The 25,299-nt window shown below is 36.9% G+C and overlaps 1 protein-coding gene across 1 annotated transcript in view; it reads left to right on the top strand.

Annotated features, from left to right (window-relative positions):
• Positions 1–25,299, top strand: part of PAFAH1B1 (platelet activating factor acetylhydrolase 1b regulatory subunit 1) — a 52,604-nt gene that overhangs the window by 1,012 nt on the left and 26,293 nt on the right. The window contains exon 2 of the mRNA XM_080923802.1: positions 22,578–22,784. Coding sequence (XP_080779928.1) covers positions 22,753–22,784 — 32 coding nt within the window. The 5' untranslated portion in view covers positions 22,578–22,752. The remainder of the gene's footprint in view (positions 1–22,577; positions 22,785–25,299) is intronic.

Here is a 25,299-nt window from a genome sequence, read left to right as displayed (position 1 = left end):
TTTCTTTTTGCTACAGACTCCTGGCCCAGGAGTTGCCTTTTGACGTTGCTAACACTGAGCTCCTAGGTTCTTTGCCATTCCCTTCATCCCATCTCCACTCCATTAGGAAACGCTGTGACTATTTATTTACTCTCTCTAGCTTCCCTGGTGAGAAAATGTTTTTGAGACGGTGGGCTTATTTTGACTCCCAAGAGGAGAGATTTTCACTGTCTGAGATAGGAGAAAGCAAGGTGCCTGACTTTATTTGTTATCCTGCCTGTTTTTTCCAGTGACTTAGCAAGAAACTCCTTGGGAGGATCGCAGGAAATTTTTTGTTGAGGTTGGGTTTGGGTATAATTCCTATCAGATTTTTTGGTTAAGAAATTGTGCTTTTGAAGAAGAGTACCAGATTTGTGGTCTCATTCTCAATGGGCGATGTCATGTCAAGGACCCCCCCTCCCCCGAGACAATTGGGAGAAAATAAAATTATTACTGCTTTTCTTACCTTTAGTTTCAAACACACCCTCTTAAAGATTCACAACCTTTAAAAGATTCAGCAACGGAAAGGTCATTTAGCAATTCTCTTTTTGTTGGGTTGGCTTATTCTGTGAATTTCTTTTCTTGGGGGTGGGATGGTGGAGAGACTTTGCTTGGTCCTCATACCAGTAATATTGTCTTCCCTCTTTATTTTGCACAGCAGTGTTTGCTGTGTTTCCCCTGCAGTAGAGCTTGTTTGCTGCAGGATTCGATCCCTTAATCAGGAATCTTTTTAGTTAGGTATGCTAGTAATACTATGTTGACTTTACATTAAAAGCTATAACTTTAAATTTTTGGTTTGATTTTAAGGCTTTAGCAAGCTTTTATTTTTAGTATGTGCCTTTCAGGACATAGTTGTGCAAATAATTGGCAACTACAAATTGCAGTTTTTATTAATACAGAATATGTATTTAGGGCAATTTATTCTTTCACAGTCTATTTAAAAGATCATTGTTTGATTTCAGAGGGAAGGATTTTCTATAATTTAAATCTGGTATATATAATTTTAAGAGTCAGAAAGGAAACCAGTTTTTCACAAAATATTTTTGCATATGTTGGTTTTGACAGAGCATATCCTGTTTTGGTACATCTTCCCACCCCCTTAAAAATGGGCTAATATTTGTGGATGCTGTGAACAGCCATTGAGCCGAGAGGACTGGGTGGAGTAAGGGTGCGCCAGCAAAAGCTGTGAAATGCTCAGAAGCCCTTTCATCGAATTTTCTTTATTCTTAATGATTGTATGGTTATTCAGTATTAAGTGTAGCTAAAATAAAGGCATTTCTCTATAGTGGATCTTAAAATATCAGTTTTTCTACCTTTTTTTTCCCCCAAGAAGGGCATTGATTAATTGGAATAAAGGCAGCATCCTTGCTCTGAAACAAGTACTTACTGTCCACGTGTGTGTATATATAAAAAATGTTCACATATATTCTCTGGCTAATTTTTCAAATTATCCTAGCCAAATGAGTGTTAAATTAAGGAATGCTAAGGATATTTGACAACAACAACAAAAAAACATGATTTAGTGAAAAAAATCTAGTTAAGAATACTGGTTTCCACTAAAATAGTTTTTTTAAAATTTCTTGGTAAACATCAAAGATGAGAAAATCGTGGTTATTTTGTGTTAAGAGCTCTTTTAAATAGACCTTTTCTCTGTGTTACCTCTTGCGTAGGACTTTCTGTGACAAAAGAGCACAGCTCACTTTAGTGTCTTGTGGTCCTTAAAGAATTGTAAATATGATAATGTAATTCTGATGAACCTTAGGAGTGTTGTAACTTTGTATTTTTACTTTCTGTCATATTCTTGTAGTTGGAAAGTAGAAAGGCTATTGTGCTGATGTATGCACACATTACTATATTGTTTTAAATATCCTTAGCCCTACTATTCCCAGTTAATAGTGTATTCCCACCCCAACCCCACTGCTACCCAGGAGCTTACTGACAATTTGATGGAAAATATAAATGTTTTTTCACTTCTGGTATGTCTCTGAATCTTACATAATTTGAAGGAATCAGTTTTAAAAATCACAATCCTCTACATATAAAAACTTTAATGAAGTCTGTTTGAATTTTTTTTTTCCTTTATATGTTTTTATGAACACCAACGTATGGGGATTACACCTTTCCTGACACCATATAGGTCCTGTGGATTGGTTTCAATCAAGTCAGATTTGGTGGCAAACATCTTTATCCACTGAGCCATTTCACCAGCTCTCTTGCTCCTTTTAAGATGGAGTCTTGTATGTAGCCTAGGCTGGCCTTGAATTTGTTGTGAAGCTGGTTCTGATCTTGAACTCTTGATAGTTACAGACACTATCCTTGACTGGCTTGATTTTCACTCCTTATGTTATCCTAAGCGGGCCTCTAACTGCCTCTTTCTGCCTTAGAAGTCACTTGAGTGCTGTAAAGCGGGTGTTTGCCAACATAACATACTGCTTTAGTAGTATTTGGTATCTATTTTTAAGGTTTTTTATATACATAATTTTGTGGATAAAATATTTCTATTATGGAAGGATTTGTTTCTGGGAATGAAAAATCAATATTTTATAATTGTTGGTTTTCTAGTTTACAGCATCCATGTTCTACTTATGTTTTATTTAAGAAAGGGAAAGTAGGGCTGGTGAGATGGTTTAGCACTTGATGCTGGCTTATCAACATGAGTTTGATCCCCAGTATCAACATGGTGGATAGATCCAAGCCCCACAATTTGTCCTCTACCTGACATATATACATAATGGTAAAAAAGGAAAGTAGATGTTGCTCTCTCTTAGACCATATACAAAACTATCCCGATATCTGGATGTGCATGCATGTAAATGATTTTATGCTTGTATTTTAAGTATCTAGGAAAAAAGAGACCTTTTTATTTGTATATGGCTTGTATTTTTCCCAATAGTCATCTCAGTAAGTGAGCTATAGTAATTGTAGGCAGAACTTGCTTTCTCAGATGTATTATTTTGATGATATGAATGTGTGTGACTAGTTGTCAGTGTGAGTACAGGTGCACATGTTGGATCCTCTGAAGCTAGGTGGTTGTGATCTGTTCATGGTTGCTGGGACCAGACTAATAATATTATTATTATTTTACATTATTTATTTTGTGTGAGTTCTTTGTGTGGTGGTCTACTCCTTACATTCTGAGTCTCAAAGTAAGCACCTTCACTTTCTGAGCAAGATTGCCAGCCCTATGGGATAGAACTATATTAAACTTTTTTTTCCAATTTATTTATTTATTATATATGAGTACACTGTAGCTGTCTTCAGACACACCAGAAGAGGACATCATATTTCATTCCAGATGGTTGTGAGCCACTGTGTCATTATTGGGATTTGAACTCAGGACCTCTGGAAGAGCAACAAGTGCTCTTAACCACTGAGCCATCTCTCTAGCTATTTTAAACAAGCCCATTCCAGTACCCAGTAGGCTGAGAGGTAGGTGGATATCTGTGAGGTCAGGGCCAACCTGCCTCAAAGAAACAAAAACAAGCTTCTCCCTTGCTGCCCCCCCCAAAACAGCCCCCAAAACTAAATAAAAATAAAAACCGAGCCCAAAGCAAAATATAATACAAATAGAATGTTTAGTTCTAAAGCTGTGATATAGGTTCCTTTCCCAATCCTCCTCCCTCAAAACTTAAAAAAAAAAATGTATATGAGCACACTGTAGTTGTCTTCCGAGACACCAGAAGAGGGCATCAGATTGCATTACAGATGGTTGTGAGCCATGAATTGAACTCAGGACCTCTGGAAGAGCAGTCAGTGAGTGCTCTTAACTACTGAGCCATCTCTCCATTCCCCCATCCCCCAACTTAAGGTTAACTTGCAAATTTAAGCTGGTTGTATGGTTGCACCAGCTTGTGGTCCTACGAAGAGATTGGGGTGGGGTGCTGGGGTTAGAAGTCAGGCTTGCCTCTTGGGTTTTGTCGGCTACTGCACTAGCCCTGCACAGAATTTTTAAATGCTTCTAATAGAAGTCTCTGATAGTAGCCTATTTTATGATATACTTTGGAAAGAATCATTTGAAGTGAATTTTTTTTTGTCTTGTGCAGTATAAGTATTACATTTTTACTTTGTAAGTTTCTGTATTTAAAATAAAACTAAGCCATGTGGTGGTGGCACAAACTTAATCCCAGCAGTTGGGAGGCAGAGGCAGGTTGATCTTAGAATTTGAGGCCAGCATGGGTTACACAGAGAAAACCTGACTTGAAAAACCTGGGTGTGATGGTTTGTGGGTATTGATCTTTGGGTTTTTTGTTTTATTTTTTGAGACAATGGTTTCTTTGTGTAGCCTTATTTATTTGTCCTGGAACTCTGTAGAAATCAGTCTGACTACCTTCAACTCCTGAGCAACCAAATTAAAGGCAAGGGCCACTGCTAACCACGACTTGTGTTTTTTTTAAACAATGAGAAAGAAAAGCAAATTTTGAAATGCTTAGCTGTAGAGTGAGTCCTAGTTCTTAAAGCCATTTTGGGAAGTACTTCTTTACTTTGTTTTGAGACGGGGTCTCATGTAGCCTAGGTTTTGAATTCTATGTAACTTGCAACCCCCCCACCCCCACACAAAGGCATTTCAAGAAGAAAGATGCTGTATACAACATATTTTGTGAACATGATGATTATTAACTTCACTGAAGTCTTCTTGGATTGTTTCAGCAGTGTTACTGGTTTGGTATGACAGTTTGCACATTCACTTAAATAGAACTTCTATTAATCTTTGTCAATGGCACAGGAGTTACATACAGATTTTAATTTGTATTTGTGCTTTATACCCATTGGGAACAGTCATCATAAGTACTTATTTTGGTTGCTTCTTTTTAAAAATTGGTGACTGTTAAAACAGTACTTGACTAATCTGTCAGGGATTTTCTAGACATATTCCTTCAATATTACCATTTAGCTGTGTTAAACATTTGTTTAGTTTGTCACTACTGAATTTGGTACCCATTTAAACTTTTCTCATCTTTTTTAAATAGATGGGTATTTTCATCTATGAGAGAACTAATATTCCACTAATTTCTTCTCCTGAAGTCACTTGGATAGTAGTGCCTGGGGTATCACCTGGCAGCACCCATGTCAAATAGTTCTTTTGAAATTAATTTACAAAATATTTAATTTTCACGTTTGTACCTTGAAACACAAATATTAAGGGTATAGCTACAGAGCAGCTCTTTTTAAGAGGTGAAATTTTTTACATTAGAAAACTTACAGGATCTCCCTTAAATATTTAAAAATTACATTTTATTTAGTTGTGGGAGCAGTTGTAGAAGTCAGAGGACAACTTTTTGGATTCTGTTCTTATACCAGTTGAGTCCAGAGATTAAACTCAGGTACTCAAAACTTGTCAGTAAACAGCTTTTCCTCCAAGCTATCTTGCCAGCCCTTAAATGTTTTTTGTTTATTCCCTTTCAGAATAGTCACAGTTCAGGGTATAATTTGAAATGTTTTCATTTTGGATGGTATATTGTACTAACTTCCACTGAGCAAGCTCAGATGTTAGTGTTTTGCTTTTTTACTTCTATTTAAAATAAGCCTTGAAGAAAAAGTTCTGGAGACTGGAAAGTCAAGCATCAAGTTGCTAGTATCTGGTGAGACATTTTTTTTTTTTTGTTTTGTGTTCCAAGACAAGGTCTCTCTGTAAGATGTGGACACTACTGCCCAGCTGAGAGACCTTACTTCCTCATCATTTGCAGAATGCAGCATATGATAAGAATGAGATCGGGTTGTGTAAACTTGTGTTTCTCTGCTTTCATTTTCTTAACTTTTTAAATCTTAATTTTGAAAATGATTACTGTAGCATTTATTACCTGCATTATTTAATTTGCCATTTGTTAATTTTGTTCTTGCATTGGGTATTTTGCAGGTATAGGCTTTAGGCATTTGAGTAGGAGCTGTCAGACAATACTTAACAGTGCTTTAAAAATACTATTTTAGTGGGCGGTAGTATTTGCCTTTAATCCCAGCACTGGGATCCAGAGGCAGGTCAACCTCATTTGAGTTTAAGGCCAGCTTGGTCTACAGAGTGAGTTTCAGGAAGATAGGGTTACACAGAGAAAACCTGTCTTAAAAATAATAAAAAAAATAATTTTAATACTTTACATTTGATTGAATGCAGGATTATGTGAAGAGTAATAAAAAAAGACTAGGGGTGTGGCTTAGTAGCAGAGCAAGTTCATAGGCACATTCTTGGTTCCAGAGTATAAAGGAAGAGGCCTAAAGTTCTTTGTATTTATAACAAAAATCTCTTTAGAGTTAAGGTATGAGAGTCAGGTTGTTCCTCTATAGAAGGTTAATATCCCAAAGAACAGGATCATATACTTTTATAGAATGTATTAACTAGATAAATTAAGGATTCATTTTGGTAATTTGCTCTTACATCGACAAGAATTGGCAGTTAACTCTGACTAGGAAATTTTCTGACAGTTGGCTGAAAATATTGAAACTTTAAATCTTGGGAAATTTAAAAATCAAAACTATTTTTTTAAGTGTTGGCTTAAAACCTAGGACCTTATGTAGGCAAATCATGTGCTTTTAACACTGAGTTGTACTTACCAGGCCAAATAATTAAACTTTTGAAGCATTATGAAAAGTCGTGTGTTTGGGGGTCATCAAGGTGGCTCAGCTACTAAAGGCACTTACTGTGCAAGCCTAGTGACCCGAGCTGGATCCCCATATAAAAGGATAGAGTCATCCTACACTGTTTGTGTAGGTGCACCAAGGCATATGGCTCCATATACACACATTGTTTTTGTAGGCAGACATACAACAAGTTAAATAGTTTTATGATTTATACTCTATAAATATTTGAAATTTATGATTTATGATGGATGGCTATGTTTTGTTTTTTTTTTTGTTTTAATACTTATTTATTTTATATGAGTATACTGTAGCTGTCTTCAGATACACCAGAAGAGGGCATCAGATCCCAGTACAGATGGTTGTGAGCCACCATGTAGTTGCTGGGAATTAAACTCAGGACCTCTGGAAGAGCAGTCAGTGCTCTTAACCACTGAGCCATCTCTCCAGCCCTGTTTTTTTGTGATGCTGGGAATTGAACTTGGAGCTTTGGGCATAATATTCTGGGCAAAGTGCTCTATTATAGTGGTACGTCTCACTTAGTTTATTTTTTCTTCTTTTGAAAAATTCTCTTTAATTTATTCTTTGGAAGTAGGGCCTTGCTATGTATACCTACCTGGTCACGAGCTCATACAGATTGGCCTGCCTTTGTCTCCCGAGTGCTAGGATTAAAGTTGCATATCTGTCACCATGCCTAATGTTTTGTATGCATATGTCAATCTTTCTTTTTAAAGACAGGGACTGGTGAGTGGTCATGTAGCCTTTAATCTCAGCACTTGGGAGGCAGAGGCAGGTGGATCTCTGAGGCCAGCCTAGTCTACAAAGAGTTCGAGGACAGCCAGGGCTATTACACAGAGAAACACTGTCTGGAAGAACCAACCAACCAACAAGACAAAACAAACAACCCACATTTATTTGTTTACTGTGTGTGTGTAAGTGGAAATCAGATATTCTTAGGTTAGTGTCAAGTGCTTTGCTCACTGACCTGTTTTACTGGCTCAGGACTCTGATTTTGTTTTTTATCTTTTTATGTAGCCCAGGCTGGCTTGAATCTCATCATCTTAACTCAGTAACTTCTTGGAGTTTGCTAGGATTATAGGTGTATTCCACCATATAGTTATTAATTTTTTTACAGGCTTGTTTGCTTTTTTTATTTTTTTGAAGCAGGATCTTGTGGTTTTATTGGGGGTGTGCATTGAGACAGGGTCTCACTGTGTATCTTTGCCTGGTCTGGAACTCGGAGAGATCCATCAGCCCCTTGAGTCCTGGGATTAAAATTATGCTACCGTGTGTGGTGAGGTAGCATCCTGTAATGTGGTCTAGTTTAAGCCTGTAACTTCTTCACTAAAATAATTCTTTTGCCTCAGCCTCCTAAGACTAGAATTACAATACATACCATTATAGCTGGCCCCAAATAAGATTTAAGTACTTCAGTTAAAAACTAAAAAAGTATTTTTGACTAATTAGAAGCTGAGTATTTGTTTTTATACCATATGTGTTAAAGAGCCCTCAAAAGCCCAAAAAGAGGTAGGGTTCCTTCAATTGGAGTTACAGTCAGTTGTTTGAAAGATGAATTTTAAAATGACTCTCTAAGTAATTGGAGCAGACACTGGGGAAGATCATCTTAATAGAAACAGCAACATATTGCTACAAAATAGCATGGAAATTCCTTACATGTATGCTGGTAGAGTTTGGGAGAGGAGATTGTAGGATATGAGGATGAAAAATTATATGGTCTAAACTGATAATTTGTATGTTCTCTATTGCTAGTAGGTAATCTAGAAGTCAAACAATTTCAAGCAAAGGCAAGCATTCTCATCAGTTGTGTATTACATATTTTATATGTGTGGCAACAAAGGTGATAGATTGCAGTGTGGAGGCCACAGTTTTTCAGGAAAGAATGGTTACTGCTTTAAATACCAAGACAGTGAAGATTGTTGACTGAAAGATTTAAGTAGAGTGGTGAATACTAAGCAGTGGGAAGAGGAAAGTATAGATAGTAGCTTGAGTGAGAAAGTGCAATTGAAACAGTTTACTGAATAAGAAGAGGACATATATGCATAGGATAGTAAATAAAGCTGCTAGATAAAGTGTCTTAAATCACAGTCCTTAAGTTCTTCCTCCCCAGCTTTCATTTTGTTTTAAAATTTTATTTTATGTGTGTATGTGGGTGTTTTGCCTGAATTTGTATTTGTGTACCATGTTTTCACCTGTTACTGGAGGAGTACAGAAGAGGGTATTGGATCTTCTGGAACTGCAGTTAAGAGAAGTCGTGGGTTGCTGGGAATCAACCAGATTCTCTGGAAGACCAGGGGGTGCTTTTAACTACTGAGCCATCTCTCCCCAGTTTGTGAATGACTAATCTGATTTAAAAAGATCAGATTGATTCTATTTTTCCTGGTGATTAGAAATCAGTCTGTACAGAACTGCCACTGACCTGTACCCCTAGGCACCAAAGTGATTGTCTTAGTCAGGGTTTGTATTCCTGCACAAGACATCATGATCAAGAAGCAATACTTCTACATTGTTGTTCATTACCAAAGGAAGTCAGGACAGGAACTTGGAGGCAGGAGCTAATGCAGAGGCTATGGAGGGGTGCTGCTTATTGGATTGCTTCCCCTGGTGCTCACCTTGCTTTCTTGGAGAACCCAGGGCTACTAGCTCAGAGATGGCGCCTCCCACAATGGGCCTTCCTTCCCTTGATTGTTAATTGAGAAAATGCTTTACAGCTGGATCTCCCGGAGACACTTCCTCAAGGACGGCTCCTTTCTCTGTGATAATTCCAGCTTGTGTCAAGTTGTCACACAAAACCAGCCAGTACAGTGATGTTTAAACCTTTGTTGCTTGACTCCATAATTCTATTCAGTAAGACGTCAGTATAGAACTGGTCAGAAAGGGTACTGTCTGTAATCTCAGTTTCTTGAGAAGCTGAGGTTATCACAAACAAAGTCAAGGCCAGTCTGGGCAACACAGGACTTTGTTTTATAAACCAAACCAAGCAACAACAACAAAAAAGGGACTAACTTAATTCTGCTTGTAAGGGGTCCTATGCACAGTCATAAGTATTCCTAAAATTTTGCAATGATTGACTGCTTCTGCCTCTGGAGTGCTAGGATTGATTAAATATGCTTGGTGCAGAGTATGAGAGAGACTCAGAAAAACTGTATTCTGTTAGAAATAAATTGCTCTGACAGACTACAGTTTTTACAAAGTAGAACTGTTTTCAGCATAAATTAAGTGTAGGGAGGATTTTCGTTTTGTTTTGGTGATTTGTTTGTTTTGGTGATTTGTTTTGATGTGTAGCCCAGTTCAAATTTTGATCTCAGCCTCAGGTGCTGGGCATCTCAAGTGTGCTCTGCTGCACCTTCTTAGTGTTGGAGGTTTTACTAATACCTGTAATAAATACAGCTTTGCCTTTTTCTCAAACACAATTTACTTTTATATAGAAGTAAGTTTTGTTTTCTTTGACAGTACTAGAGCTACATGTCTTTGTCACTGCTGAACCTCTAGAATTTAGATAACATTGGTGACTGCCTTTTGTAGCTGTTTGCTACTTTAGCCTTTATAGTAATACTGTATTCCCTAACTACTCAAAATTTGCACTTGAATATTTTTTTACATTATTACTTCTTTTCCCAAAACCTGCCTCAAAGAATTGTCAGCCAATTTCATCTCTTTTTAAAATCTTTTATAATACTGACTTGGTCAGTTAGAACAACAGTTCCATTAGTGCTTTTACCCCACTTTTCCATCCCTAGCCTTCTAGCTTTTAACTGTATTGAATGTTCCTTTAGTGGATTGTATTTTATTAATCCTAATTTTGTTACAGTATAGAGCCTATCAAACATAATGAATAAATCCATTTAGCTTACATCTTCAATTATTTTCTAAGTATATCTTCAGGGCAGAGACTATATATTATGTGTTTTTTGCATGTACATTTGCATGTGTGCCATAGGTCATGTATGGAGGTCAGAGAACAGTTTTCAGGAGTTGGATTTCCCCTTCCACTATATGGGATGCATGGGATGTAGATCATTAGGCTTGACCTGTAGAGCCATCTTGCTAGCCCTACTTCTAAGTTATTTGTACAAATGGAGATAAACATTAGTTTGGATAATAGTCAATCAGTTGAGGAATTCTGTCCAAGAGAAGTGGGATATGCCTGTAGGACCAATATTATACACTAGAGAAAACTATCTTGGAGCTGGAGACTTTTCAGTGGGTCAAGTGCTTCTTGTGGCACAACTATAACAACTTTAGTTTGATCCTCAACATTCACATAAAACACGTGTATAATGTGGGTGTGGGTGGGCGAGGGGTGGGGAGGGTGAGGAGCATCTGAACCCAGCTCTTGGGGTGAGACAGAAAGAACTGCCCATTCTAGGAGCTCACTGGCCAGACAGTGTAGCTAATTGGTAAACCCTGGGGGCCAAGAGAGACCTTACTTAAAAATATAAGGTAGCAAGTGATAGAGTAAAGACCTAATGTCCGCTTCAGTCTCCTGCTGTAACACACACAGAAAAAGAGAATACCATCTTCAAAACTAAGAGCAAATATCTGACTGTTTAATGGACCTTCCTACTCCACTGATGTGAATACCCTTCAACTCAGTGTCCCTCCTTTTTACTCCCTTAGGTGTTCTCTCTCTCTCTCTCTCTCTCTCTCTCTCTCCCCTTCCCCCCTCCCTCCCTCCCACCACCCCACCTTCCCTCAACTGATTGCTTGTTCCACCTCTTCTGTTTATAGAACCACTTTGGATTATTGGTGTGTGTTAGGGCTGAACCACACCATAGCAACCTGTTTACAATAAATAGAAATGTCTTGGACAAAAGGTATCTGCCAGGGCCACTTTACAACAAAGGTTTTGCAGTTCACAATCTTGGGCTTTCACAATGTGATCAAATATTCTGCAACATTGTATTTAAAAAGACAAGGTGTTCTGGGTGGTATGGCAGAGGCAGGCCAATGTCTTGAGTTTGAGGCTAACCTAGTCTACGGAGTGAGTTCTAGGACATCCAGGGTTACACAGAAAAACTCTTGTCTTGAACAGAACAAAACAAAAGACAGTGTACACCAGTTTTGTGTGCGTGTGCTCTCACGCTTACTTTTAGAGGCCCCAAAAGATTAAGAGTTGGTTAGCAAGGGTTTTGGGAAATGAAGAGCAGGATGCATTCTTAACCTGGGCCATCTCCACATGAATTTTTTTTCTCATTTTGCATGGATGTTTTTAGAATGCATTACTAAGCTTTTTTTTTTCTTCTGTTTTGAGGTTACTTAGTTGTGTTTTTTTCTTTTTTTTTTTTTTTTAAGACAAGGTCTCATATATTTTAGGCTGGTCTCAGACTTGCTCTGTAGTTAAGGATGACTCTGCTTTCCACCTCTTGGATACTGGGCTAACAGACATTCACCGGCAATACCCAATTTGGGTTTATCTTTTTAAAAAAAAATCATAATTATAGACCATTCTAGTAGAGTTTGTCTTAGTGTCTCTTGAAAATGTAAGCAGAACCCAGAACAGTAATGTACATGCTAAAGGTAATAAAAAGTTAATGTTGAGACAGCTTGCTCATATTTTTTTCTTTTTTGTAGGATTTTTACAGTCAGTGTATTGCTCTTATACATGCTAATACCAGCCTTTTAAAAGGAAAAAAAAGAGGTCAGTTGGGCATGGTGCTGCAAGCCTAAAATCACAGATTGGGGAGTGGAGGGGCACAGAGACAAGCAGAGCTTTGAGTTTGAGTCCAGCTTGGTCTATAAAGTAGGTTCCAGGGCTATGTAAAAACCCTGTCTCAGAAAACAAAGCAAAACAAATTTACATCCAACTCAACCCCAAGTACCTGAATGTTGGTAAATCTAACTGACTAGATTTTAGAATTTTGTGTGTTTGGCTTTTTAAAAGAGAAGAGAGACTGAAGTGATTTTCTGTATCTTTGCTTTCTGGGAGCACATTAAAATTTGGTCTTAGTTTTACTATGATTCGTAGGATAATTAGGGAACAAAAGATGCCTATTTGTGCTAATTACTGTGAATTTATTTTAGAGATAGAGTGAAAAATATGTCAAGAGTTTTTGCTTTGGAGGAGGTATCACAGCATATAATTACAGTGCTGTGTGGGTAGTCTTCAGTGTGTGTATATATGAAGTACTAAGAAATCACAGGAGTCACTTTGCTTAACTTTTCTTATAAAAGCATGTAAAGGTGAATAAAACTCAGGGTCTGCTGTTTATATTAGCTGCTGAAAGTTTTGCTAATACTAATTAAATATTCATTAGTATTAAATTGAACTTGCAAATAAAAATTTGGAGTTTTACAGGGCATGATCCTAATGATACTTTTAAAAACACTATCACATTTATTTTGTTTATTATGTGTATTTGAGGGGGAGGGGTGTGCATGCACACACACACACACACACACACACACACACACACACACCCCACAGCACATACATGGAGGTCACAGGACAACTTACTGAGTCTGTTCTTTTTCATTGTGTGGGTCAAAACAAAAAACTAGAATCTGGGTGTGTATTAATTAATTTGTGCTGCTGAGGATCAAATTCAAGGCCTTCTATACATTAGGCAAGCACTCTACACTGAGCCATACCCCAGACACATAAGATTTCCTGACACTGATAGTTCTGTTTTTTCTTTTTCCTTTGTAATTTTGCTTTTGATCTCTTAATACTAGCTGGCTTTTGTACTTTTTTTGGGGGGGGGGTGGTTTTTACTATATAGTTCACTATAGTCAAAGTTGGTCTTGAACTCAAGGCAACTGGAATACTTGGCCTCTGGAATACTAGGATTATGCTTCTCCACCACTCCCTATTTATTGTCTGGGGTTCTGTTGTTGTTTTGTTTGTTTGTTTTTCTTTTGTTTTTTGAGACAGTTTCTCTGTATACCAGAGATCCATCTGATTAACTCTCTCCTGAATGCTGGGATTAAAGGTGTGTGCTACTGTCTGGCTCTTTATTGGGGGGTGTGCATCAAAGTCATATTGATTAAGTTTTATTTATTGAATAAAATTTATATGCTTCTGAGTTTTTGAGAATGAGACCTAGCTTATTCTCAGAGTTCATTAGGTGATTCTGATAAATAGTTCTAGTTTGTATTTAAATAGTTAACTTAAGCAAAATTATTTGAGAAAACAATGTAAATCCCATTTATTGTTTTTTCTCTGTGGTGCTTTCTAGTCTTAAAGAATTATTGCTTTATATAAACTGGTATGTGTTCTCATGACCAGCTTTCAGTTAATAAGAGTAATAGACTACTAAGTTGAAAGTTATGCTACAGTGCAAGAGTATAATTTAATGTAGTCATGTTCAGTTATGTCATAATTTCTTGCCACCAATTTTTACTGAATTTTAGTAAGTCAAGAAATAGTGGGCTGGAGAGTTGGCTCAGCTTTTAAGAGCATTATTTGCTCATAGGACTCAGGTTTGATTTCCAGAATCCACATGTTGGCTCAAAACTGTCTTACTTCAATCCCAGGGCTTTTGACCTCCTCTTCTGACCTTCACTGGCCCCAGACACACATGATATGCACACAAACATTTAGGGAAAATATTCATAAACATGAAAAATTTTAAACTTGAAAAGTAGTGGATTTAGTAGAATAGAATATATTTACTAAGAAACTTTATTAGGAAATAGCATTTCTTCATATGTCAGAGTGTTTAAAGCAATGTGCCAAGCATACTCAATGCCAGTACATGAACTTTGCAGTGCAGAGCCTTTCTTTATATTTGCAATTGTTTTAGGGTAGACTAACACTAAAGGAAATTTAAAAGAAAAAAAATATGACTCAAAAATAATACTTAAAATTAAAGTGCTGGTCACTTTTAAAATAACAAGTAGAGGGGAAACAGTCTACATTTACTAACAATGCATTTTTTTGTTTTGTTTTAAAGATTTATTTATTTATTATATATAAGTACACTGTAGCTATCTTCAGACACCAGAAGAGGGCATCAGATCTCATTACAAATAGTGAGCCACCGTGTGGTTGCTGGGATTTGAACTCAGGACCTCTGGAAGAGCAACAAGTGCTCTTAACCACTGAGCCATCTCTCCAGCCCTGGTCATCTTTTTTTTTTTTTCTTTTTTTTCTTTTTTAATATTTCCTTTCTGTGTTTATAGGGATGTAACACAAAAACATTGGAGGTTTTATTTTCTGAGCTGAGATTTTTAAATGCTAGAAAGCTGTCTATAATAAATTCCTAGTAATTCTTAGTTTCTTTAAAACTTTCAGGGGTTCAAAATGGCGTATGAAGTAAGAAAGGGGAACACTCTACATTTGGGAGCTATGAATAATATTTGAAAAAGAACACTTTTTGCTTGTAGGGTAGAAACAGTTTCTTACCTTTTTTTTTTTTTTTTTTTTTTTTTGGTAGGTGGTGGGGGAGATAAAAGTGTTATGTGGCCTAGGCTAGCTTGGAACTTGCTTTGTAGATAAGGCTGGCTTTGAACTCATGGATACCCACCTAAATGTGCCTCCAAAGGCTTGTATGTACTAGGGTTCCTGAGCTAAGGTTTTCTACTTCTGTCCCTCAAAGGGATATTAGTTTTTATAGAGAATACCAAAGGAGTAGAAGCTAAACTCCCTTAGTAAACTGTAAGTAGCTTTTTAGAGAAATCCAATGTGCTTCTTTTCTTTTTCTTTGTTTTAAGATTTATTTATTTATTTCATGTGTGTGAGTACACTGTAGCTGTCTTCAGACACACCAGAAGAAGGCATCAGATCCCCATTATAGATGGTTGTGAGCCACCATGTGGTTGCTGGGAATTGAATTCAGAACCTCTGGAAGAACAGTCATTTAAGAATACAGTTCTTTGACTGGGTGGTGGCTATGCATGCCTTTAATCTCAGAGGCTAAGGCCTCTGAGTTTGAAGCCAGGCTGGTCAAGTTCCAGGATTATAAAGAAACCTCATTTCTGAAAAAAACCAGGTGGAAAATACAGTTCTTCAAATCAGGATATTTAGGTTTCCTTTTAGCTCAAAGTTTTTGCTTTTGTGTGTATTCTCTTCCATTTAAAACATTAAATAAACTTCTAACGACTTTCTTTGAGCAAACCAATTAAAGAAGCAGTATGAGAGTATTTTTTTAAGATTTATTTATTTCATAAGTACATTTCATAAGTATACTGTAGCTGTCTTCAGACACACCAAAAGAGGACATCAGATCTCATTACAGATGGTTGTGAGCTGCCATGTGGTTGCTGGGATTTGAACTCAGGACCTCCGGAAGAGCAGTTAGTGCTCTTAACCACTGACCATCTCTGAGAGTATTTGTTCTAGTATCCTTTTTCTGTTGTTGTTGAGGCAGTGTCTCATTTTGTAGCTCTGGCTGTTCTGAAGCTTGCTAGCCTAAGGGGGCCTCAAATTCACACAGATCTGTTTGCCTCTGCTTCCCTAAGCATGAGCCACCATGCTATCTCTAGCTATCTTGTACACTTTTTAAGGATAGTTTAAACTCCTATAAACAAAGGGTTATATTTTACTATAACTATAACTGGCAGGATTTGCATGAAGAGAAATTCACCTACTTGATTTTAAGAAACTGAAAGTGAAGGCTGACAGACTTGCACTGGGAAGAATTGCTTTTCTGGTGTTGTGGAGCATATGGAAAATCTTTTCTCATAGGCCTGCAGCTGCTAGTTTAAGACCCATCTGTATTATAAAGAGTAATTGGTCTTACTCAGGACATGCTGACTTTTTTTCTTTTAAGGGTGTGTTGATTTAAATGATAACCCTATCTAAAATACCTCTACAGTCACATCTACATTAATGTGTGGCCAAAGATTTGAATCCTCTGGCTTACTTAGCTAAGCTGACACACAAAATTAACTATCTTGGGGCGTATAATAGAATGTTTTTTAGTGAAAGATTACACTAAGTCATAATACCAGAAAGCAGAGGATGTCTAGTTTGGACTTAACAATTTTGTATGTAAGTTTGCCTGATCTAAAGCCCCAAACCTACTTTGATAATCAAATCTATAGTTCTTCTACTTTCAGCTGTTTGCTTTAATTTGGGAGTTACTACATATGAGAATGGTAGAAGTGATTCTTGGTGGGGGGGGAACCCAGACTGGCCTAAAATTCCATATTCTCCCATGTAACCTAGACTAGCCTTAAATTCTGCATTCTCCTGCTGGTATTTTAGGTCTGATCTCTATCACCCCCAGTCATAATCTTTGACCAAAGGAGCTACTGAAAAATATGTAAAACATACTATTTTCAAGTGTTACATGAATGCTTTAGGTACTATCTGAATCAGGGTTTCTTGTAACTACAGAAAACAGATCTAAGAAGATAGGGTAAATTGTTGTGCAACTATGAGGACCTGAGTTTAGTTTCCCAACACCCACTGTTTAACTTTCCTGTTGCTGTGCTAAAACACCATGAACAAGAACTTATAAAAGAAAGTGATTGATTTATGGCTTCAGAGGATTACAGTCCATTAATGACAGAGTACAGGCATCAGAAACAGCTGAGAGCTCACGTGTTGATCCTGAGTGGGCACACTGGAAATGGCAGGAAGCTTTTGAAGCCTCAGAGTCATCTACTTGACACAGTGAATTTCAGGATGAATAAAGAGACTCTGTCTCCAAAAAAAACCCAAAAACCCAAGATCAGTGCATGCAATAGAGAAGCTACCCAAAGTTGACCTGACACACACACATGCACACTCATACACACATAGAAGTGTCAAGACTGTTGGAAGAATTTACATTTTTAGTGAACCATGCTTTAGTGTCAATATTGTGTGTGACTAAGGTGAGAACTTAGACTTTTCATTCTTTTTTGGTTTTTTTGAAACAGGGTTTCTTTGTGGCTCCAGCATTCCCAGAACTCTTTGTTGGCTAACTTTGTACTCAGATCTGCCTACCTCTGCTTTTGAGTAATAGAATTAAAGAAAGGTCTGTACCACTAAGCTGAGCACATCCTTACCTTTTTTTAACGTTAGAAAATTGAAAGCTTTAAGTCAAAAGTCAATATTTTAATTTAGAAGCCCCACAATTCACTAAGATCTGCTATTAATAAGTAGTAACAAAGATAGGTTAAGATTGGTTCAACAGCAGTTAAAAATTACTAAAAGAGCCTGGCTGTGGTAGCACAGGACTTTAATCTCATCACTTGGGTTTGTAGAATGAGGGTTACTGCCAAAGCTATACAGAGAAACCCTATCTCACAAAGAAAAAAAATTACTAAAAGATAACAGCCTAAAGGCATAACTCATTAAAAATGTAAATTATTTTAAGTCTTGGCATTTATTTTAAAATTTTGTGTGTGTGTGTGTGTGTGTGTGTGTGTGTGTGTGTGTGTGTCAGAAGACAATCTAGAAGGGCATTCTTTTTCCATGTTGGGGTCCAAGGATTAAACCCAGATTGTTAAGTTTGGAGGGGCAAGCATTCTGACTCAACAAACCATTTTATTCCCCCTTGCCCTTGGTTCTTAAATTTTTTTGTTTTTTGTTTCGTTGAGAAAAGATCTTTTCTGTGTAGCCCAACTGTCCTACTGTGTAGACCAGGATGGCTATATACTCAGAAATCTGCCTGCCTCTATTTGCTGGGATAAAAGGGGTACACCATCACATCTGATTGGTTCCTGAAATATTACATGCCTTTTTTGTTGACATGTCCTTGACCCATATTTTCTTAAAAGTACTTGGTAAATTTTGCCTAATTTGTAGCATATTAAAGAAAAAAGTGAACTGGACACGGGGGCTCAGATCTTTAATCTCAGCATTTGGAATGCCGAGGGAGGCAGGCAGAATGTTGGGAGTTCAAGGCCAGATTGATCTACATAGTGAGTTTTAGGAGCTACCTTGTTTTAGTGGGGGCACATAGAAAGAGAAAACAATCTCCTGTTTTGATTAAAATTTTATTTATATGAGTACACCATAGCTATTTTCAGAAGAAGGCATTGAATCCCATTACAGATGTTTGTGGGCCAACATGTAGTTGCTGGAAGTTGAATTCTGGACCTCTGGAAGAGCAATCAGTGCTCTTAACTGAGGAGCCATCTCTCTAGCCCCCTTGATTAAATTTTTAGACTTGAAAAATAATTTTTAAATAATTTTTATTTTATAATTTTTAAAATTATTTTTATTTTTATTTTATGTGCATTAGTGTTTTGCCTGCATGCATGTTTGTGTAAGGGTATTGGATCCCTTGGAGCTGGAATTACAGAGAAAGTTGTGAGCTGCCATGTGGGTGCTAAGAATCGAAACTGAATTCTATGGAAAAACAGCCAGTGTTCTGACTGTTGTGCTCTCTTTAGCCCAATTTTAAAACTTTTTATGTGATGATCATCAAGCCATTTCTGAGTTGTACCTTGTTTTACATTCAGAATTCTGTGTTGCATTCATTTTAGAACAGAAATTTACAATTAGATATATATGTCTTTAAGGTATTGCTGTATTATAATAACCCTCAATATTAGAATATTTTGGTTTGATTAAAAACAATGTGCCAGCTGTGCAGTGGTGCACATACCTTTAGTCCTAGCACTTAAGAGGCAGAGGCAAGCAGATACTTGTGAGTTGGAGGCCAGTCTGGCCTACACACACAGCGAAAACCAAAGCATAACAACAACAACAACAACAACAACAACAACAACAACATACCCTTCCTTCTTTCCTTTCTACAAAAATAAAACATGTTCTTCATGGTTTTTCTTTTTTTTTTGGTTTTGTTTGTTTGGTGGTATTTTGTTGTTTGAAAAAGGGTCCCGTGTATCTTCGGTAGAACTTGAACTTAATCTTAACTACGAATGACCTTGAACATCCTCTTGCTTCTACCAATCCAGTGATAGAGTTGGAGGTTTGTACCACTTTATGAAATGTTGGGAATGGAACCAAGGATTTCATGCCCCCAAGAAAGCACTCTATCGACTGTGCTGCATCTGTTCCAAGTCTGTGTGAAGGTGATTGGATAAAATGGCATATTTAGGAATACACTTGTACTCTGAATGGTAATACATAGTAATGAGTTCTGTGTTTTGGAATTATATTCTAAAGCTTGGTCATGTCTAACCATTTTTATTGCATCCAAATCTCATTTCTTTTCTTTCCTCTATTACTCTTCTGATGTATTTGTTTGTGGTGGTAAGAACTTAATACATGTGTGTGTGTGTGCTAACTTGTCTGCCACAGATGTGACTTATACATCGTATAAGTTCGTAGTTCCAACTGCTACTTTAAAAAGACATTTTTAAAGGGGATTTATTTATTTGTATAAGTACACTGTAGCTGTCTTCAGACACACCAGAAGAGGGCATCAGATCTCATTACAGATGGTTGTGAGCCACCACATGGTACTAGTATTTGCACTCAGGACCTCTGGAAGAACAACAGTCAGTGCTCTTAACCACTGAGCCATCTCTCCAGTCCTAAAAAGACTTTTATATGGAAGAATCTTAACAGACAAAACTAAGAAAATAGTTAATGAATTTTGTAATTTTTTAAATAATCAGTTCTAATCACTATTCAGGTTTTTCCAAGTGTCTGCTCATTGCTTTGTTTTACAGTTTGTTTGGATCTAGATCTAAACATGGTTCATAAATTACAGCTGTTGAATGTCTCTTATCTTTTATTTGATTTATTTATTTTTGAGACAACCCAGACTGGCCTTAAAACTCATAATTTAGCCAGGATTTAACTTGAATTAGTGAAGATATTTTTGTCTTGGATACTGTGATTGGAGGTTTGAGCTAACTTGATTTGAATCCTCAGGTTTCTTTTCTATCTCTCTTTCCTTGAAGAAACTAAGTAATTTTCTTTTTTTTTATAGTCTTTTTTTGGGGGGGGTTTAAAGATTTATTTATTATATATATATAAGCACACTGTAGCTGTCTTCAGACACACCAGAAGATGGCATCAGATCTTATTACAGATGGTTGTGAGCCACCATGTGGTTGTTGGAATTTGAACTCAAGACCGCTGGAAGAGCTAACCACTGAGCCACCTCTCCAGCCTGTAATTTGCTTTCTAAGGCTATTTGTGTCCTCTGGCCTCTACTTACTGCAAATTGATAATTAGAGTCAGACACTTGATGAGATTGGTTTTATAGTAACAATATTTCAGTATTCTTTCACTACACTAATATAAACTACACATGTACATCCTGTCTATTAGTTTAGTAGCATTTGTTTATAGAGTATCTCCAATTAAAGCTGGGAGTATTTTGCTTATATTGATAATAATTTTCTTAATAACTAGCCAGGTAGTAGTGTTGCACACCTTTAATCTTGGCAGTTGGGAGACAGAGGCAGACACATCTCTGTGGGGGCAGCCCGGTCTACAGAGTGACTTCCAGGACAGCCAGAGAAATACATAGAAATACCCTGTCTCAAACAAACAAACAAACAACTTTTTATAAATTTTGTTGTTTCTTTTTGGGTCTTTTTCCCCTCATCAATGTTTAAGCATCTTATCTGGCAGAGGAAAACAAATGATTGTGTTTACCTGCAAAAAATTGTATGGTATTGTTTCTACTCTTTCTTGTCCATTTAAACATTGTTTTCTAGCCAGGAATGGCGATTCATTCCTGTAATCTAGTACCTGGTAGGCTGAGGTGGAAGATTGCCTTGAATTCTGGGCCAGCTTGGGCACTAACAAAATACCTGTTTTCTATTTATTTGTTGTTGTTGTTTGATAATTAATACTGTGTCTGTCATATTAAGCCATTTTTCTAACATTTGACCAAAGCCATTCTCAACAAGGTTATCCATGAACCATCTGTTTTGGTGTCTGTGATATACCTTTACTTTTACTTCCTTAATTGCTTTTTCTCAGCCTCACTTGTAGTTAGTCATTCTTTCACAATGCTCATACATTCTTATATATGCTCACACATATAAACACTCCATACTCACTCGTATACTCAACCAAATATATACACTATGTATTAATATACACTGTATCATACACATAGACACTCTATACTTTAAGTTGTCACTCAAATAGACATGGCATACTTACTCATACTCACTTGAGCACATATCTATGCTGTACACACTTTGCTTTTCTCCCTCTCCCATTCTAGCTATTGAATCTAGAACCTTGCCTAAGCTAGGCAAGGAGTTTAACTGTTAAGCCTCTAGATCTAAGCTTATTTTTTTAAATTAAATTGATTGAGTGCTTGTATGTACTCACCTCTGAAGATCAGAAAACTCTACCATGTGTCCTCCAGGGTTGTTAGGCTTTGCATCAAACTGCCTTTTCCACTGAGCTATCTATATCATTATTGCATATTTCCTATAGGTTCATTCACTGTTTAGTAATTTTTCTGAAGAGCCTGTCTGTGATTCTTTTTGACTCTAGGCTGAATTGTAAAGATGCTCCATCCTCTGTAGGAGGATTGCTATGAGTTGAAGTCAACCAGGGCTATGACGTAGTGAGACCCTGACTCCAAAAATAAAATAAAAAATTATCTTTAAGCAGAATTGCAGTTTTCTAGAGCAGCTATATATTAATAATAGAAATTAAAGTGATAAATATGTTAAATTTAAAATTATTGCTGTGTTGCTGGGTGTGGTGGAGCATGTTTGTAAACCTAGCATTAGAAGTTGAGGCAGGAGGATTGCTGAGAGTCTTAGGCAGTCAAGGATACCTTGTTAGATAGACCCCCATCTCAAAAACAGCAAAAGTACTGTTTTGCATCATTAGATTGTTGAAGGTGATTTTAACTACATAAAATGTGGCTGGGTTTGGGGTACTACCTAGATCTGAAACACTTATGGGGGCAGGAGGATGCCTGGTCTACATAGCAGTTTATGGTTTGTTTTTTTTTTTTTTTTTTTTTGAGATAGGGACTTATTTTGGCATTGACTAATTTCTTTGAACTGTAGGTTGAATATATCATCTAATATGCACATTAGCATTATAATCACATTGCAAGCATACTGTATAATTAATAGCTTAGAAATAATAAAATTTCAAGTGAGGGGAATAATTTTTTCTTTTTTTCTTTCTTTTTCTTTAGGTGGAATGAACCTTACTTGTTGACTGGTTGCTGATTGGATTCACTTGAAAAAAGAATCATTTTTCCCTTTGGAAGCCACATAGTGGCATATTTAATTCAAATACAGGGATCAAAACTTTTGATTTTTGTGAAGGGGCATACCACTATATCAAATAAGCTTGACATTACAGCCAAAATGGTGCTGTCCCAGAGACAACGAGATGAACTGTAAGTTTCTCTGTTTTTTGCTATTTAGAAATGTCTTAGAATAATAAACTAGGCTTGATTTACCGTATGTGGGGTGGTAAAGACAAGGTCATCCATACTCTGCTACTTTGAGGGTCTTAGCCTCACCTGAGACCTTGTCCCAAAGGGGAAGGAGGTGGGGGAAAGAACTAGGGTGGGAGTGAAATTATTAGAATGCTGTCTTGGAAAGTTCCCAGGTTAAAGTATTTTTAGTAGTGTTTGCTATATTAGTGTTGACACTGTCTTGGCTTCAAATTTGGACCTTCTTTTAGCAAGGAATTAATCATTTGTTATGTTTGAGTTTAAAGGAAAATGAATGATTAGTTGGTAAGTTTTATCTTTTTTTAAAAAAATCTCTTAGATATATTTTACTCAAAGGAAGGTAAGTGCTGCTGTAAATAGCTTTTCTAATTTAAAGGGGGGGGGGGCTGGAGAGATGGCTCAGCGGTTAAGAGCACTGACTGCTCTTCCAGAGGTCTTGAGTTCAATTCCCAGCAACCACATGGTGGCTCACAACCATCTGTAATGAGATCTGATGCCCTCTTCTGGTGTGTCTGAAGACAGCAACAGTGCACTCACATATAATAAATAAATAAATCTTTAAAAAAAGGGGGGAGGGTTTAAAAAAAGATCAGTTGTACCAGGTATGGTTCATAGAGATCTTTAATTCTAAGCATTTAGGAAGCAGAGGTAGGTAGGCCAATGAATTTGAGGTCAGCCTGGTCTACATAGTGAGTTCCAAACTATCCAGAGCTACATTTTCTCAAAAGAGCAGAAAAGAGTAATTACTTAGCATGCATACATATTTGTATATATGTCTGTGGGGTGTATACTTTAGTGCATGTGGAAGCCACTCTTACTCTGCAGTTTTATTTTTTGAGGAGACAGTATCTATTGCTAATACTGAGCAGTTTGGCAAGGCTGGCTGGCTGGGAATCCTCAGCACTAGGATGATAGGCAGGTGCCACCAAATCTAGCTCTTTTATGTAAATTCGGGGGGATCTGAACTCAGGTCCTAATAATTGAATGGCAAGCAGTTTACCCACTGAACTATCTCCCTAGTTTGTTTAAATCTAGGATGTTATTTAAAAAATGAACTCTTTTACTTTGCTATAGTGTCTTATTTATCTTTTATCAGCAAAGAATGGTTTAAGCAAAGAATCATCATTGGACATTAAATCCAGGGGAAACTATCAATAAGGAACAGAAAATATATGTATCTTCCTAAAAATGTCTCACTTATACAAATTAAGAAGAAAGAATAGAAAAATCCAAACCAAGAAACAGTTTATTATTAAAAAAGGAAAAGAGGGGTAAGAGGGTTGGCTCAATGGTTTAAGAGTGTGAAGTGTGTACTATTCTTAGAAAGAACCTGAGTTTCTAGAATCCAAGTGGGGCAGCTTACAACTGTCCATAATTCCAGTTCCAGGGGATCCAATGCCTCTAAACGTAAGCATACACAACTTTAATCCCAGCACTTGGGAGGCAGAGGCAGGCAGATCTCTGAGTTTGAGACCAGCCTGGTTTATGAAGTGAGTTCATAGACATCAGTTGTACAGACAAACGCACACATTCACCACAGTATGTGTGCATAGTTATACATATACATAAATAACAATAATAAAACACATCTTAAATGTACACGTACAGATAAAAATTAAAAATGTTCTTCGGCTAGGGAAGCAGCTTCATTTGTAGAATGCTTACTTAGTATGCATGAAGCCATGATTTGGGGCCCAAGCCTCACATAAAGCCTGAAATGGACATAAAGGAAGAATGAGGAAATTTCAAGGTCATCTTGGCTACATAGCAAGTTCAAGGCCAACTCAGGCTACACAAGACTTTGTTTCAAAAATAACCAAGTGCTATGGTGAACACCTTTAATCCAGCATGAGAGAGACTGGCAGTTCTAGTTTAGTCCAGGGTTACATGGTAAAACGTTTTCTCAGAAAGCCAAGCAACTACAACATACCTATTCAAAATCTTCTTTACTGAGCTATATCTTTATTATGTGTAGGATCCATTTTCATTGTTTTATAAAAATACAAGAAACTAGTATATTTCTATATTCCTTACTTTATTAAATATATTTTTGGTTTTTTTTTTTTTTTTTTTTTGGTTTGCTTATTTTTAAAATTTTATGTGTATGGGTTTTTTGCCTGCATGTGTATTTGTGTACTGTGTATGTATGCCTCATGTCCAATGTGTCTTAGATTCTCTGAAAATAGAAATACAGATGGTTGTGGGCTGCCATGTGGATGCTGAGCATGGAGGCTAGTCAGTGTTCTTACCTGTTGTGTGTTTCCAGCTCCTTTTTTGTTTTGCTTGTTGGTTGAGGGTAGGTGCTGGGTGTAAACATAGGGATTGCTGGATAAGCACTCAACCATTGGACTACATCTTTTTACACTTCATTTTCTTTTTAATTTTGAGACAGTCTTAGTCATTTCCTCAGACTGCCCTTGCACTCACCCTTTAGCACAAGCAGTCCTTAAGTTTA

Source organism: Micromys minutus (genome assembly GCF_963924665.1).
Source record: "Micromys minutus genome assembly, chromosome: 10".
Classification (NCBI taxonomy): Eukaryota; Metazoa; Chordata; class Mammalia; order Rodentia; family Muridae; genus Micromys; species Micromys minutus.
The sequence above is the reverse complement of the archived record's forward strand: the minus strand, read 5'-3'. Positions and strand labels throughout refer to the sequence as shown.